This window comes from Populus euphratica, unplaced genomic scaffold (assembly GCF_000495115.2).
Source record: "Populus euphratica unplaced genomic scaffold, PopEup_1.0 scaffold529.1, whole genome shotgun sequence".
NCBI lineage: Eukaryota > Viridiplantae > Streptophyta > Magnoliopsida > Malpighiales > Salicaceae > Populus > Populus euphratica.
The window spans coordinates 150,174-168,193 of record NW_011500399.1 but is presented as its reverse complement, the minus strand read 5'-3'; the positions used below and the strand labels follow the sequence as shown (position 1 = coordinate 168,193).

General features: G+C 35.1%; 1 protein-coding gene and 1 long non-coding RNA gene across 2 annotated transcripts; both read right to left on the bottom strand.

Moving 5' to 3' along the window:
• Nucleotides 1-3,834: 3,834 nt before the first annotated feature.
• On the bottom strand, nt 3,835-9,527 carry LOC105114414 (uncharacterized). The gene is made up of 3 exons (XR_840128.1): nt 9,516-9,527; nt 9,062-9,066; nt 3,835-3,914 (listed from the first exon to the last, which is right to left on the bottom strand). It is a non-coding gene; the product is annotated as an uncharacterized LOC105114414 (long non-coding RNA).
• Nucleotides 9,528-13,900: 4,373 nt separating this feature from the next.
• LOC105114415 (receptor-like protein kinase FERONIA) lies at nt 13,901-16,545 on the bottom strand. The gene is given in 3 exon segments (XM_011010950.1): nt 13,901-15,493; nt 15,531-16,229; nt 16,232-16,545. Coding segments are annotated over 3 exon segments (2,232 nt in total). The 5' UTR covers nt 16,494-16,545; the 3' UTR covers nt 13,901-14,222.
• Between the last annotated feature and the right edge of the window lie 1,475 nt (nt 16,546-18,020).

Genomic DNA, 18,020 nt, shown 5'->3' with positions numbered 1-18,020 from the left:
AATTCATATATATATATATATATATATATATATATATATATATGAACTATATTTTTGAAAATAAAAAATATTTATTTTCAAATAATAATTCTAATATGTGTAGCCTTGTATGATATTTTTTTTATTCGATTAATTTAATGTGTTTGTCTATTTCTATTATCGTTTGATTGAATAAAAAAATATTATAATAAACAAAATTTAGCGAACATAATTATGTAAATGTCTCGTTTTGCGAGATTAAATATCCTGATTTGTATTTGTCTCTTGATTTTTCAAGTTTTATTTTTAGGTATCGTTAATAACTTTTTATTTATTTATTTATTAACATATATAGTTCTCGGTTTACTTGATTACATGTATACGCAAACTTTTTGATCTACACTTTAATTTTTTGAATTACATAAATGCATTGAAAAAACCTACATATACAATACTTTTATAGAAAATAAAAATATCTAACTCGCGGTGGATTGTGGATTATATTGAAGTGATTAAAAATAACATAAAAAATAAGTAAATTGCATAGACAAGTTATCAATCATAGAGACCCCTCCATATATAGATAATGGAGCATCAATTATTAAGTTTAGGGAGATACTTAGTGGCCGAGTAAGTCAATATAGGATCCATGTGCTTGTAAGTAATAATGGATTCTCACAAGTCCTAAAATTCAACATGTTTAAGAATAAGATTGATATGTTAGATAATTGGTTGATCTCTTAGTTCAAACAATCTGATCCATTCTTTATAGTGAATGTATCTAGTCACTTGATATGAAAAGCCCATAGGGTTGGTAATTGATAGCAAGTGATGTCTAGTAAATTAGGTGACCAGTAGTTGATATTTGCAAAAAAAATCCCTTTTGATGGATGTGGGATTCTCTAACTGTAAAGCTAGTAACTTTATAAAGAGAGAAAGTGCAATAATATTTTAGAGAGAGATACTCTGAAAATATATAGGCATTAGAGAATGAAGAGATTGTGAACCTTTGACCTCAAGAGATTGTGAACCTTTGACCTCAAGGATTTATAGCTTATGAATTTTATTCTTTTGTGGAGAGGAGGAGTTGAAATGTAATTTCAACATTGTGATATTTTGAGTTGTAATAAATTTAAAATAATATATATTTGATCAATATAAAATATCGAGAGACCCAAGTGGGGTTCGAAAAAAATTCTCTGGTGAGTGTTGGGCTCAAATAAGTTTGCCCGAGTCTATTAGAGGTAAAAGTGGATTTGAGAACGCTATCTAGACCTAAATATACTAAGCTCGGGTGTGACAACCCGTGCCCACGAGGGCTATAAGGTGCATTCCCATCACCATTTGGTTGTATGCCCTGCATGGGTGTACATGCATTGGGGTGCACTGAGCGTACATGCACTAGGCAAACGCCTAATGCACTTCATAACACCCATGCATCAAGTGTCCATATGCCAATGCAAGGAGCATGGGCTCGGGATATTTGCCTGAGCCAATGTTCTTGGTGATAGCCCGAGCTCAAGTTCCTTGTGTGTTTTTTAAGCTTTTTTCTCTTTCATAGAATTTCTTTAGGTCTATTTTGGGGGATTTTTTAGTTCATTTTATTTGTATTTATCATATTGTGTTATCAATTTAAAAAGTCTAAAGTGATAGCTTAAGAATATATTTTTTTATATATGTTCCTTATTTTCCATTCCTAACCTAACAACACATCTTAAAACACTAAAGTGACTTAAACCTTAAAATACAAAACTAACTTTTAATAAAATTTAACTCCTTTCACAATATTTGATAGTAAGCAATGAATAGCTTCTACAAGGAGGATGTTTTAGGAATTCCTTTTATTTTTTTTTTCTATTTAGTGTAAGAAGTTAAACTTTATGTATAATATTTTTTTTCTAGTTTATTTAGAATTTTTATAACTTTTTTTTTTAGGTTTCTAGTTTGTTTAGATTAGTTTTTAAGTTTATTTAAGGAGTTGTAAACTTTTTAGTAAGGAAGACTACATGAACATAGAATATTAAGTAATAAAATTATAAATTAAGGTTTTGTGTGATAATTTTATTTGGCTCCAACGATACAAGAGGTTATGTCTTTATAGTTTATTGTTTTTTGGTTTGTGTTTCTGTTTATTAGTTGATATTAGAGTCTAATGATACAATTGATTATTTGCTTGCTATGTGCTAGAATAACCATGACTAAAAGAGGTAGTAGAGTAAGACATGTTCCTATAAGAGGGGATAAAAGGTTCCTCTTGAGCAAGAGATGTACAAAAAATGGTGATAGAAGACATGCAATGACAAATAACAAAATTAAAAAGAGATGTTTAGATGATATAAGATATGAAAAAACAAATTGTAATATTAATCCATTAGTTGTCGGAGGTAAGGAGCTTAAGGTATTTTGAGAAGAGTGATTATGTATCCATGATTAATTTTAAAAATTTATTTCAAATACAGAAGCAGAGAAAATAACTTTTTAATTGGGATGTATATAATATTAAAATTAAAAATTTTGATAATTCTAATTCCTTGGTGTACCATAATCAAATACTAAAATTCGAGGAGGATGATGAAAGTGACGGCAAAGGAAAAGATTTAAATGCAATTTTTTTAATTAGTGATCTCCATGAGAAGATATCAAAATTAGATGTGGTTATTAAACATACCGTGAAGGATGTGCGTTTAAGAAAATTTTTAGAATTAATGAGGGGAAAGCTGATGCTATTGCAATTCAGCTCATGCAAGACTTTCAAGTCGTTGGCAGTATCCAATCGAATATTATAGACTTCGTCTAAGGTAGTTTACAAAGAAAGTACACCCCTAAGACGTGATTATAATAAAAAGTCTATATTTCCTGAAAAAAAGAAAAGAAAAACACTACATAGCTGAGAAAGGCAGATAATATCGATTGTCAAAATCTGAAGGATACTCAAATGAATTTCGGAAATGTTGAGGAGGATGTAGGAAAACCTGAAAATGAACGAGAGAACACAACCCCATCATGGGATGCTGTAATATGATAGAATGGAATGAAAAACATATTGGAATGAGCAATAACTATTACTTGATTTTTCTATTTTCTGTTTGTGTAATTATCAATCTGTAAGTGTTTGTTTGGAATACGAGGAATAGTAATCTAATGCATGAGAATAGCGTAGAGCAGCTCAAAATCTAAGTAGAATACATCATGTTAAATTTGTGTTTAGTGGAGACTATGAATGATAAGTTGATAAATCCAATTTGGGTAATGCTAATAGGAGCTGGCAGGCATTGTATCTAAAGGTTTATCTGGGGGTGCACTGTATGTGTTTGGAACACTGATTTTTCACAGCAAATTCGATTGAGGAAGACGAAGAAAGAATCAATAACCATGCCATTGTCCTAGGAAGCTGGGGATTAGTTTTGCTCGGTGTCTATGTATGAACTATGAAGTGATAGACTAGAGGATGGTGCTTAGGATAGCCTCGTTTCTGTCTCCGTCTCTGTAGTCCCGACTCTCTTTTTGGCTGTTGTTTTAGCTGTCTTGATTTGTGGCCTTTTGCCTTCTATACCAGAAGATTTGGTTCATTTTTTTTTGTGTCTGTTTTTTGTTCTCCCTTTCCATGATAGCTTTTGTTGTCCTGCGTTCTACAAGATTGGCTTATGAAGGAAAAAGAAGACATTGTCACACGATTAATTCAATCGAAAATGATAAAAAAAAACCCTTAATAGTTCAGAATCATGGAAACGAATTTGGAATATCAATATTTATGAGCAATGCAAATTAGTACCATCTACACTGTTGGCATTTTTCTCAGCAGTTTGTTGAAGCTGCAATGCAAATTCAAGGCCCCAAACGACATCACCCATTTTAGGGCGTACAATTCCTTGGCCATGTAAGCAACTGTTAGCAATCTCTGCAAACTTATTTAAAGAGACAGGGGCAACCTCGCCCTTATCCACGATCTGATCAAGGGTTCCTCTTTGGTAACATCTTCGTGCCCACTCAGCTAAGCTTGCTTGCTCTTTCGGTGAACTTGGAATCACTGGTGGCCTTGCACATAGCACCTCAAACAAAACCACACCGAATGAATAAACATCAGATTTCTCTGTTAGGTGTTGCCTACGGTAGTAGTCTGGATCCACATATCCAATGCTACCTCTAACTACAGTGCTAACATGGGTTTGGGATGTACTAGTGGGACCCAATCTGGACAGCCCAAAATCTGAAACCTTAGCCACCCAATTCTCATCTAACAATATGTTTGTTGACTTCACATCACGGTGAATGATTGTGTGCTTTGCTCCCGAATGAAGATAATGCAACCCTTTTGCAGCACCGATGCATATTTCTAGCCTTTGCTTCCATGGAAGAGGAGAGCTCTTTGTTTTGTATAGATGTTCTCTTAGGGTGCCTCTTGATATGTAATCGTATACAAGGATCATCTCGCCATGATCATCACAGTATCCAATCAGTGACACTAGATGGAGGTGGCGAAGATTGGATAACATCTCAATCTCTGTCTGGAACTCACGTGTCCCTTGCTTTGATGATGAATCTAGTCGTTTGATGGCTACTGCACCGTATTCAATGTATCCTTTATACACAGTACCAAATCCCCCAGAACCAATAATATTTTGATCATCAAAGTTTCTTGTTGCGTCTTTGATTTCAACAAATGTAAACCGTCGGCAAAGATCAGTAGGTAGTGATGAAGAGATTGTAGTCGTGGACCTAGATATTTGTGATATTAAAGTCCAGGAGGATTTTTCCTCACTCTTGCTAGGGTCCTTGACTCGCTTCTGCTTGAAAGCAAAGAAATAAAGAATAAGAGAGCAAGCAAATACTGTGCCTATGGAACCTCCAACGATGCCTATAACCATAATTATTGATGATCTTTTGCCCGTTCTTCTCTCTGGATGTTGTTCTGCTGGTGGAGGAGCCACTGTTGGCTCAGGGTTGAATCCTGCAAGATTTCCGTCTGTTGTATTCAGCTTGAATATTTCCAAGCCATTCAAGATTGCATCAGCATAAGTAGGTTTCAGTTCCATGTTAGGGTGTAGTTCGAGCCACAAGTCCTGCTTGCTCTGGCTCCCTTGAGGGACCAGCACGATGTAGTCTTTGTAAACTGGAATGCCGTTGCCGCAGCTCATATGGATCACATCTGCATCATACGCTGCTGTTTGATTGTTGATGAATATTAAAAATACCTGTTGATTTTCATTTTTGAACTCCATTCGAGTCTCACAAAAGTGGAGCCTAAGGAGATAATGGAAACCAGCGTCAACTGGGAAGATCCAGGTGAGATTGTAATTCAGGTGAAGATGTGGTTCAGGACCCATTGAACGCATAGTACTATATACCATAACAGGTGCGGAGTAAGCTGGCGTTTTGGTTGTGTACTTTATCTTAACGCCTGGGAGATATGGAGTGTTTCCAGCTTGTCCAATGTGATAGTCTAAATCTTGATTCCATGTCCTGTACATGCCAGTATCTCCTGGGCTGCCGATATCTTGCCCCCCAACATTCAGTCGATAAACTGTCTCAAGCGCAGTTGTGTTATCCAGAAAGGTGTGGACATCGGGGCCCACATAGGCTAGTGGATTATCATGGCCACGAGCATAGAAGCTGTCTGGCATGGAAACAATTTCGATACCATTAATGAAGGAAAAAGATGCTGGAGACGGAACGAAGGTTAATTCAAGCTTCTGGTTGTCCCTCACGGTGATGATGAACTCTTATCGAACGGGATCGGGTCACTGATTTTCATATTTATTTATTCGTCTTATTTCAGGGAGCAATGAACGCAAGTGGATAATGAGATTTGGGATTCATTCTTCGAAATGTTCTCACGTTTTGGGTTCGAAAGATTGAAACAACCTCCACATTTCTACTTTCTCTTGTTTCATTGAAGTGATAAACTAACTACGACATTATAAAATTAAAAAGGTATGAGTGTTTCACCGTGCATGATCTTACTATTCATTCTCTCATATATCATTATAGATGGACTGTACAAAACTTTTTATTTTTTCAATTTGATTCTTAAACTTTCTTTTCAGCGATTTAGTTCTAATTAAAGATCAATTAATTTTGATTTTTTATAAAAAAAATGAGATTGAAAGAAGAGGGATCTAAATGAAAAAGGCATCAAACATGGTGATATGCCTTAGTTTTGAAAATGATGCACTTTGATCCTCAAATTTTTTAAAAATAGATTATATAATTTCAATACCTTAATATTTTTCACTTTAGTCCCTAGTTAAGAGTAGAGAGAGAAGTTGCTAGATTCCAATGATAAAAAGAGAATGTAAAGGCTCGCATAAACATAAGATCGAAGTATGGAGACCCCAATGAGTAATGGAGACTCAAAATAAAAAGAAATCTAATAAATAGTAAAAATAATAATAAATGTGCAATTAACAAGATGATAACACTATAAATATCATTCTATTTTCTCTCTTGGAGTGACTTGCAAGAATAAGAGAGCTTAGATAGACGCTGGAGAGAAGACATATTGATGGTAGAAAATCCGATAGCTAAAACTTCACTTTCCATCGTTTGGTAAGAGCAATATTTGGATATGTTGTTCTTCTTCATGTAGTGCACATTGTCACTGGAGGGATCTACTATAGTAGGCCCCGTTTGAGAGATATCACGGGAGGACAATTTCTGGGAAAATACATTTCTAGACAGTTGTCGTCGCTGACTATTTTCTTCTCCGGCCACCATTAGATTGGGCTATATTTTGGATATGTTGTTCTTTTCGATGCTATCTAGATTCTGAATAGTGGAGATCAGAAACAAACTCTTGGCATAGACGTTGTGCTTCTCGCATAGCAAGCCTACAAGTTTGAGGTCAATTCAGTTAAACCCATGTTTATGGAAATTTCACCATTCGATGAAGTTGAGATTTAGATATGTTATACTCATAATAATTCATTATAACTTAACCATATAGATTATATGGAATATTATCTGTTTGTTATATATGGTATGTGATATGGCTAGGGGTTGAGATAAAAGAGAGAAAGTTAAATTGTGGATGGTGTGTGTAAATGAAAAGGGTGGTGAATCTGGACAGATTCATCTCCTGACTTTTAGAGAGAATTCGAGTAGAAGGATGAGGGAATTTGGATCAGTTTCCTCATAATAATTGTAGTTTTGGATGTTAGCTAAATAAAAAAATTGGTCTTGCTCAATTGGGAGCTGTAGAACTCCAGTTATCGGTGACCAATCGAGACTGGGTCATGATTGACTCTATAAGGTAGTAAGACTGACTAGTTGATGGGCTATTTTGACTATCTTAGGGGCATAATTGGTTTGTCCTTCATCATAAAACTTGTAGCCTCTTGTCTTAACTTTCCAACAAGACCAATCTCACTTGAAATGGAGTTTTATAACTTTAAATATAGTTAAAAGTTTGAGAAGAGGTTAGATAGTAGCAGTTCAATTTTTTAGATAGTAACAGTTGGACACTAACAGTCCAATGTTCGTTGATGAGCAATTTTGATTTTCTTAGAGGTAGAACTTGGTTGTCCTTCCTACATAAAACTTGTAGCCTCGTGTCTCTTTTCAACGAAACTAATCTCGCTTGAAATGGAGTTCTATAACTCCAGTTATAGTTAAAAATATAAGGAGAGGTCAGACAGTAACAGTTTAATTTTTAGTTAGTAATAGTTGGACAATCTGTTATATTAAGCTATCTAAAACTTGTAAATTGGTAACTTTTATTTGGAATTGTTTTTGAAATACAAAATGTTGAATGGAATTGTTTTTGAATTACAAAATGTTAAATTATGAAGGTAGTATGTACATATGTGTATGTATGGCAAGACTTGAAATTTAAATTAGTGTAACTGTTGGTACAGGTGAAATTATAGAAAATAGACTAGAGTAGAGGACGACTAGCAGAGCACAGTTTTCAGGTAAGTGTCTGACACTTCGATTTCTAATTGAAAGTCTTGTCTAATTCTTTAACTTAGTCCCTAATAAGATGTAATTCAATTTTTTGTATTTATATGTAGTGTTTGAATGTTGAATGGACAAGTGCCCTAGTTTGGACCGGTGCCCTATGAAAGGGCTGTGGAATGGACTAGTATCCTGGTTTGGAACTAGTGCCCTATGAATGGGCTGATGGTTAGACCAGTGTCTAGGTTTGAAACTAATACCATGCAAAAGAGTAATCAATATAATTAGTTATTATTAGACAAGATGAGTGTGCTAGCAGTTGGGAAACTGTAGAAATTGATGAATAAAAGAATTAAAAAGCAAATTGTTAGTGTAATGAAAAGCTATATTAGATCACCTTAATTAATTTAATTATGAATATGTCCACTTGGCTAGAAATTAGTATACATACATACACAAATTGTGATCAACCGCAACAATAGACACCCACGTGTAAATCAAAAGTTGACCAAAACCATCTAGGTGGTGGCCAAGTGGTAAGGACTTGGGATCAAGGGGTTTGCTCCCTCTGTGGTCTCAGTTTCGAGTCCTTGGTTGCTCATATGATGGCCACTGGAGGCTTACATGGTCGTTAACTTCAGGGCCCGTGGGATTAGTCGTGGTACGTATAAGCTGGCCCGGACACCCACGTTAATCTAAAAAAAAAAGTTGACCAACTAACCTGTTGACAGCTAATGACATCCGTATTAGGATGACAGGGAATGATTGATTGGCATCCATGTTGGGATGGCCAGGAATGATTGAGTGACACAACATCCGTGTTAGGATGACCGAGAATGATTGATGAGATTAACTTTGGCTAATGATATCCGTGTTGGAATGACCATGAATGATTGATGGAATTAATTTTGACTAAGAATACACATGTTAGAATGATCAGGACTATTTTAGGTAGTCAAACTAAACAAAGAAAATTAATTGTCTAAAATGATTCATGATGATCACCAAAATTTGGTATTGAAAAATTAAAGGATTCCTATAAAATATAAGGAATATATTATATGTCCTTTATATATATTGCATTAAAAAATTATATTTTATTTCTTTTGTTTAGTATGCTTATATAAATTTAACATTGTAACAGGACCTTCTCACACCCAAGATGCCCAGTAGTCCTTCAGAACATTACCTTTACTAAGATTAAATAATAAATTTGATATGTTTGTGTAAATTTTAATGTATAATGTCTTAAAGCAAAGATAATAAAATATGTGTAATCTATAGCTCCAGTTTATACATAGATTTATAGATTTATGCTTATGAATCAAATGATGTTATTTCTAGTGCATATGTAATAGCTAGTTAAGGTTTATTTAGTAAGGGTAACATGATCATTCAACTTTAATGGAAATTTCCTTACTTAGAATTTTGTCTATATAATGTTGAGTTAAATACCTATGCTTGTATGATACGTGGGAAAATATCATTGAGAAGACATTGGAAGAATGCATCATGATTCCAAGAAGGTTGAATCAGGGATTGTGAAATGGTTTTTGGAAAGTGTACAGGTTTGTGTTGATAACCGGTATCGTTGAAGTTTAGGAAAAACTCTACTGAATTTTTGATAAAATATTTGATAGCACAATGTGGATTGAAGTATGACATTACAATTAATCATAATCATATCTATTCATATGAGAATGTATGTATAAGTATAAAAATATATATTAAATTACTTGTATTCTTATGTACCAAATTGTTGGAAGGTAACTATAAACGTATATGATAGTGTGGGGTGCTACAGAAAATCATGTCGTTGATATTGATTTAGGTCATTAAAACAGATGATATTTATGTTAAATAGCTTATATGAGGTATTTTTCTGACTTTTAAAGTTCGTGAAAAAATAAATATGATCTCGAGTTGATTTTTGGTTTCAAGTTATTTCTGTTTTTTAGAGGTTTTTTTGCTTTTTTTGAGGCCATAAATAGGTTTATTATGGTTCTTAAGGTTTTTTATAGGTGTTTTGGGTTAAAATGAGTTTTTGGTAAAAACATTTAGACCTTAATTTTTCGACCACCATAGTAGTTAGAATCTAGGCAAGATTAGATGCTGCATTGTTTGTTTAAACAGGTGACATGTAGTCTAATTTTTTTTTCAAAAAAATAAGGGTGGATAACATGTCATTCGCTTTAAGTGCAACACAAAAAAGGAACCTAGTCGGGAGAGCCTTAATGAAATGGGTCATGCCCAATATCACTTGACCTTTTTTTCCCCTATTTTTCTCAATTAATCCTTATTTTTATATTTTTTTATAAAATAAAAAATTATTTATATTTATATTAATACCTCTTTTTTTTTTGTTTAGATGAACTATATTTTTGTTTAGATGAGCTATAATTGTTTGATTGAATGAAAAACATTGTAATAAACAAAATTTAACAACACATAATTTTGTAAATGTCCCATCTTGCGATATCAAATATCTTAATCTATACTTGTCTCTTGATTTTTCAAGTTTTATTTTTAGGCATTATTAATGAGTTTTATTCATTTATTAGCACACATAATTATCCATTTACTTAATTACTTGTATGCATAAACTTTTTAATCTACGCTTTAATTTTTTGAATTATAGAAGCACGTTAAAAAACCTACATATATAATGTTTTTATAGAAATTAAAAATATCTGACTCGCGTAGGAGCACGAGTCATATAACTAGTATGTGCTAAATTGAAGTGATAAAAAATAACAAAAAGCACAAGTAAATTGCATAAATAAGTTATCAATGATAGAGGCCCTTCTATATATATATATAGATAATAGAGCATCGATTCTTAAGTTTAGGGAGACACATGGTGGCCGTGTAAGTCTATATATTAGATCCATACGAATGTAAGTAATGATGGATTCTCATGAGTCTTGGAATCTAACATGCTTAAGAACAAGATTATGTGTTGTATAATTTATTGATTTTTAAGTTTAAGTAATTTAATCCGCTCTTCATAGTTGATGAATCTGGTAACTTTATATAAAAAGCCTAAAGGGTTGGTAACTGTAGCAAGTGATGTCTTGTAAACCAAGTGACCGGTAGCTGGTACCTGCAAAAGGTCCCCTTTGGTGGATGTGGGGATTCTCCAATGGTAAACTTAGTAACTTTATAGAGTGAGAACATGCAATAATATATTAGAAAGAGATACTCTGAAAATATATACGCAGTAGAGAATGAAGATATTATGAACCTTTGACTTGAAGGACTCATGGTGTATTTATAACTCATGAATCTAATCCTTTTTGTGGAGAGGAGGGATTGAAGTGTAATTTCAATATTATGATATTTTGAGTTATATTCTACTTAAAATAATATGTATTTGATCAATATAAAATACTGAGAGACGCATATAGGGTTCGAAAACAATTATTTGATGAGTGTTGGGCTTAGGCAAGGTGCGCAAGCCTATTAAAGGTGAAAGTGAATTTGGAAGCGCTACCTGGACCCAACCACACTAGACTTGGTATGACAACTCGTTCCCACAAGGGCTATCGAGTGTATGCTCAACACTAGCCAGGCGTACGCCCTATATGGGTGTACACTCACTAGGGTGCACTGGGTAGACGCCCAATACACTATATGGTGCCTATGCATTGGGCATCCATATGCCTAGGCAGGGAGAATGGGCTCAGACTACTTGCTCGATCCCATGTTCTTAGTCTGTGGGCTTAGGCTATCATGCCCGAGCTCGTGTTTCTTGGGTGTTTTTTTTTAGCTTTTTTCTCTTTAGAGAATTTGTTTTTGGTCAATTTTGAAGGATTTTTTATATTCATTTTATTTGTATCTTTCAGATTCTATTATCAATTTAAAAATTCTGAAGTGATAGATTAAAAATATATTTTGTATATAAGTTCCTTATTTTTTATTCCTAACCCAACAACACATCTTGAAACACTAAACTAACCTGAACCTTCAAACAGGGAACTATATTTTATTGAAAGTTAACCTCTTTCATAATATCTGACACTAAGCAATAAATAGCTTCTAAAAGGAGGGTTTTTTTAGGAAAATTTATTTATTTTTAATGTTTTTCCTATTTAGAGTAAGAAGTTAAATTTTATGTTTAATATTTTTATTTTTCCTAGTTCATTTAGAATTTTTGTTACTTTTTTTTTATTTTAAGGTTTTCTAGTTTGTTTAGATTAGTTTTTAGGTTTATTTAAAGAGTTGTAAACCTCTTAGTGAGGAAGACTACATGGACATAAAATATTTGGTAATAAAACTATAAATTAGGGTTATGTGAGACAATTTTATTTGGCTTCAATTATGTCTTTATAACTTATTGTTTTTTCTGTTTGTGTTTCTAGTTAGTTGATATTAGAGTCCAACGATACCAATGATTATTTACTTGCTATGTGCTTAAATACCATGACTAGAAGAGGTAGTAGAATAAGATATGCTCATATAGGAGGGGATGAAGAGGTCCCCTTTAGGAAAGAGATGTTCAAAAAATTATGATAGAAAATATACAAAAATAAATTGCAAAATTGAAAAGAGATTTTCATATAATATAAGACATGCAAAAACAAATTGCAATATTAACTCATTAGTGGGTGGAGGTAAGGAGCCTAGTGTATCTTCAAAAAAATAATTATAAATTTATAGTTAATTTTAAAAACCTGTTTCATAGACATAAGCATAAAGAAAATAACTTTTTTATTTAAATGAATATGATATTAAAATATTTTTTATTTGAAAATTCTAGTTTTTTTATGGATTGAAATCAAATACCTATCAAAATTTGATAAGACGATGAAAATAAAGGTAAAGAAGAAGATTTAAATGTAAAATTTTTAATTAATGATCTCCAGGAGAAGATAACAAAATTAGATGCGGTTATGAAACATGCCGTGAAGGATGCGTGTTAAAGAAAATTTTTAGAATTAATGAGGTGAAAGCAGATGCTATTGCAATTCAGCTCCTGAAAGACTTCGAAGTCGTTGGCAGTATCCAATCGAATATTACAGACTTCGTCAATCGTAGTTTACTAAGAAAGTACCCTTAAGACATGATTATACTAAAAAGTCGTTGGCAGGATCCAATCGTACATTATGGACTTCGTCTAAGGTAGTTTACAAAGAAAGTACCCTTAAGACGTGATTGTAATAAAAAGTCTATATTTCCTGAAGAAAATAAAAAAAATAAAACACTACAAAGCTGAGAAAGGCAGACAATATCGATTGTCAAAATTTGAAGGATACTCAAATGAGTTTCGAAAATATTGAGGAGGGTGTAGGAAAACCTGAAAATGTACGAGAGAACACAACCCCATCTTGGGTTGCTGTAATATGATAGAATGGAATGAAAAACATATTGGAATGAGCAATAACTATTACTTGATTTTTCTATTTTCTGGGTGTGTAATTATCAATCTGTAAGTGTTTGTTTGGAATACTAGGAATAGTAATCTAATGCATGAGAATAGCGTAGAGCAGTTCAAAATCTAAGTAGAATACATCATGTTAACTTTGTGTTCAGTCAAGACTATGAATGATAAGTTGATAAATCCAATTTGGGGAATGCTAATTAGGAGCTGGCAGGCATTGTATTCTGAAGGTTTATCTGGGGGCACTGTGTGTGTTTGGAACACTGATTTTCCAACGCAAATTCGATTGAGGAAGATGAAGAAAGAATCAATAACCATGCTTTTGTTCTAGGAAGCTGGGGATTAGTTTTGCTCGGTGTCTATGTATGAACTATGAAGGGCTAATAATCGAGTGATAGACTAAAGGATGGTGCTTAGGATAGCCTCGTTTCCGTCTCCGTCTCTGAAGTCCCGATTCTCTTTTTGGCTGTTGTTTTAGCTGTCTTGATTTGTGGCATATTGCCTTCTATACCTGCAGATTTGGTTCATTTTTTTTTGTCTCTTTTTTGTTCTCTCTTTCCATGATAGCTTTTTCTGTCTTGTGTTCTACAAAGATTGGCTTGTGAAGGAAAAAGAAATTGTCACGCAATTAATTCAATAGAAAATGAAAAAAAAAAACCCTTAATTAATAGTTCAGAATCATGGAAACGAGTTTGGAATATCAATATTTATGAGCAATGCAAATTATGATCATCTACACCATCAGTTGCTTGGCACTGACCGCATGCTAACCATGACATCAAGCTACAACAATATAATGGATATATGCAAAAGCTCAGGATTCTACAGTGGCACCAGGTCCACTTATAACAAATTGAAGCTGCTATTTATATATATCTAGACATGATCCAATGCTAGCAAGCTGCGAATCATATATTTTAAGCAGCCCACATTGAGAAATGATTTCAATCTCATCTTGCCTTTGGGTCAATTATTTCAGAAAACACACCCCTTGCTCTTTGATCTGGATCACTTTGGGTGACACTTTCATGAGTGCTAACCGTGCTCCTTGAATGTGACTCGGCGTTAGGTGTTGCCTACGGTAGTACTCTGGATCCACATATCCAATGCTACCTCTAACTACAGTGCTAACATGGGTTTGGGATGTACTAGTGGGACCCAATCTGGACAGCCCAAAATCTGAAACCTTAGCCACCCAATTCTCATCTAACAATATGTTTGTTGACTTCACATCACGGTGAATGATTGTGTGCTTTGCTCCCGAATGAAGATAATGCAACCCTTTTGCAGCACCGATGCATATTTCTAGCCTTTACTTCCATGGAAGAGGAGAGCTCTTTGTTTTGTATAGATGTTCTCTTAGGGTGCCTCTTGATATGTAATCGTATACAAGGATCATCTCGCCATGATCATCACAGTATCCAATCAGTGACACTAGATGGAGGTGGCGAAGATTGGATAACATCTCAATCTCTGTCTGGAACTCACGTGTCCCTTGCTTTGATGATGAATCTAGTCGTTTGATGGCTACTGCACCGTATTCAATGTATCCTTTATACACAGTACCAAATCCCCCAGAACCAATAATATTTTGATCATCAAAGTTTCTTGTTGCGTCTTTGATTTCAACAAATGTAAACCGTCGGCAAAGATCAGTAGGTAGTGATGAAGAGATTGTAGTCGTGGACCTAGATATTTGTGATATTAAAGTCCAGGAGGATTTTTCCTCACTCTTGCTAGGGTCCTTGACTCGCTTCTGCTTGAAAGCAAAGAAATAAAGAATAAGAGAGCAAGCAGATACTGCACCTATGGAACCTCCAACGATGCCTATAACCATAATTATTGATGATCTTTTGCCCGTTCTTCTCTCTGGATGTTGTTCTGCTGGTGGAGGAGCCACTGTTGGCTCAGGGTTGAATCCTGCAAGATTTCCGTCTGTTGTATTCAGCTTGAATATTTCCAAGCCATTCAAGATTGCATCAGCATAAGTAGGTTTCAGTTCCATGTTAGGGTGTAGTTCGAGCCACAAGTCCTGCTTGCTCTGGCTCCCTTGAGGGACCAGCACGATGTAGTCTTTGTAAACTGGAATGCCGTTGCCGCCGCTCATATGGATCACATCTGCATCATACTCTGCTGTTTGATTGTTGATGAATATTAAAAATACCTGTTGATTTACATTTATGAACTCCATTCGAGTCTCACAAAAGTGGAGTCTAAGGAGATAAAGGAAACCAGCATCAACTGGGAAGATCCATGTGAGATTGTAATTCATGTTAACCTGGGAAGATCCATGTGAGATTGTAATTCAGGTTAAGACGTGGTTCAGGACCCATTGAACGCATAGTACTATATACCATAACAGGTGCGGAGTAAGCTGGCGTTTTGGTTGTGTACTTTATCTTAACGCCTGGGAGATATGGAGTGTTTCCAGATTGTCCAATGAGATACTCTAAATCTTGATGCCATGTCCTGTACATGCCCGTATCCCTTGTGCTGCTGATATCTTGCCCCCCGACATTCAGTCGATAAATTGTCTCAAGCGCAGTTGTGTTATACAGAGAGAAGGGGGCGGTGCCCACATAGGTCAGTGAATTATCATTGCCACGAGCATAGAAGCTGTCTGGCATGGAAACGATTTCGATACCATTAATGAAGGCAAAAGATGCAGGAGACGGAATGAAGGTTAATTCAAGCTTCTGGTTGTCCCACACGGTGATGATGAACTCTTTGGTGAAGGAGTCCACTGGAGGTATTGTAGCAGAAACAGTAAGAGAGGCACTAAAGTTGTCTAGTAGCTTGTAGTTGTTGGCACTAAGCGAGAAATAGGATGTGGATATATCAAGATTTGAGTAAGAAGCTCGATAAAAGTAGAGACGCACAAATTTTGGGCCAGGCAAGACTGGAAACGTGTAAGTGAATTTAGAGTGAAAAATACGGGCTGTCATGTATGGGACTTGGTTGACAGAGGGGTCTTGACTGTCACAGATGAGGCTTCTGGGGGGTTAGAGGCAGCAAATTTAGACTGGGAATCACCATCCCAACTGCGACCATCTGGAGATGACAAATTAGAGGATGCACCACAGTTAAGGAGTATTAGATCAGTGGGGCTGTATGGCAATGAGTAATCTTTAGTAGCAGTAACACAGAGGAAGAGATGGAGGGGAGGGAGAAGGTAGAGAGCGATGAAGATGGACATTAATATGCTATTTCTTTTGTGGAATAAATTGGAGTAAGAAATCATAACTATTAAATGCAAAGATTTTGATTTAAGGGAAGATGATCAATGGTGTTGCTGTCTCATACAGTAACATTTTTGCTCAGGTTGAGAATAATAAAATAATATATTTGAAGCCCTTCGGAGAAGAAAATTCGACGACATGGCTAATGGGACACATTGGTCGCTGTACTGGGTCAGCTTTCGATGGCTACTTCCCGTTGTGTGGTTCTGAGTTCCGCAATAAAGCCGCCATGAACAATCTAATTTCAACGAAGGATCGACCTATTCCTTTTTGGTTCATGAGCATGCCTTTTTGGGCTGAGCTTATAACCAAAAATCTTCTCATCTGGCATAGTAATCGCTTACTACAAAACTTGGTGGTAATGAGAAATCTTTCTTCCCATTAATCGAAGAATAATGGATTTATCTCTCGACATACTTGGTGCCGAATAAAATCAATAGCATCAGTGAAGAAGAGGCAAGCTGTCCTCTCTAGACTGGAGATGGCCATTTGTTCGCTCTCATCCTGTTAAGCTTGATTTCCATGCATGAGGGGAAACTGAATGGAGTTCTCGGTGGATGAAAAATAATTGGAATAATAAATGAAATGACATTGAGTTTCATTGTTGAAAAAATCATGCTGAAATCACTTCAATTCTAAGGAAAATCCAAGTCTTCTACATTGAACAGGTCTAGCAAATGTTCTTATCTTTTACAAACAGGACACCTTATGCAAACCTGTGAACATTCCAAGATCTTTTTTTCAACTTCATAGCTTGCAATAGATTAAGGAAGCTTCGCCATTAATTAGAGCACGAGAAAGACAATCACTAGATATCGTCTCAACACAGCAATTGCTTGCTATTTTCTTCAATTATAAATCATCATTAAGTATATACAAATTTTATTGTTATACTCATCGGAATCATGAGTAAAAAGAAAGAAGAAGGGTTCAGACAGTCACCCTACACGTAGAGCAAACTGATCCACCCATCTTGGTGGAGCTCACATAGACGGATTGGGTCACCTTGCGCTTAATGGGTGGCTATTCAAATCGAAACCCACGCAGACAGATAAAGAACTGACCCCTTTGTCCCCTCTTCCTTGATCAACTACCATGTATGCACTGATTGTAGCAAGTGCAAGGCCGAGAGTTACCATTGATCGGTTTTGCACAGTTGCCATATAATTTGTGCATTGCAAAGTGGTTGTCGTTCTAAACTCTTATAGTTAATATAGTTACCCTGAGAGGCCAGTAGTCTCTGATGCACTTCAGATTCCATGGAGAACTCCTCTTCATTACCTTCTCCGATTGTGGCATTGAAAATGGGACTCGAGTTTGCTTTCAGGAAAGGCAGCTGCAGAAGCAGATGTGATCACCGAAACCAGCAGGATATTAAAGAGAGCCACCAGAGGAATTCAATACTTACGTTAGGCCTCATCTCTTTCTGTCTGTACCCTTCTGTTACTGAGTTTGAAGAGCACTAAATAAACGTCACCGCTAAGAAGGCTTCAAACGCTGGATATTGTTGTGTATGGTCCCACACCATG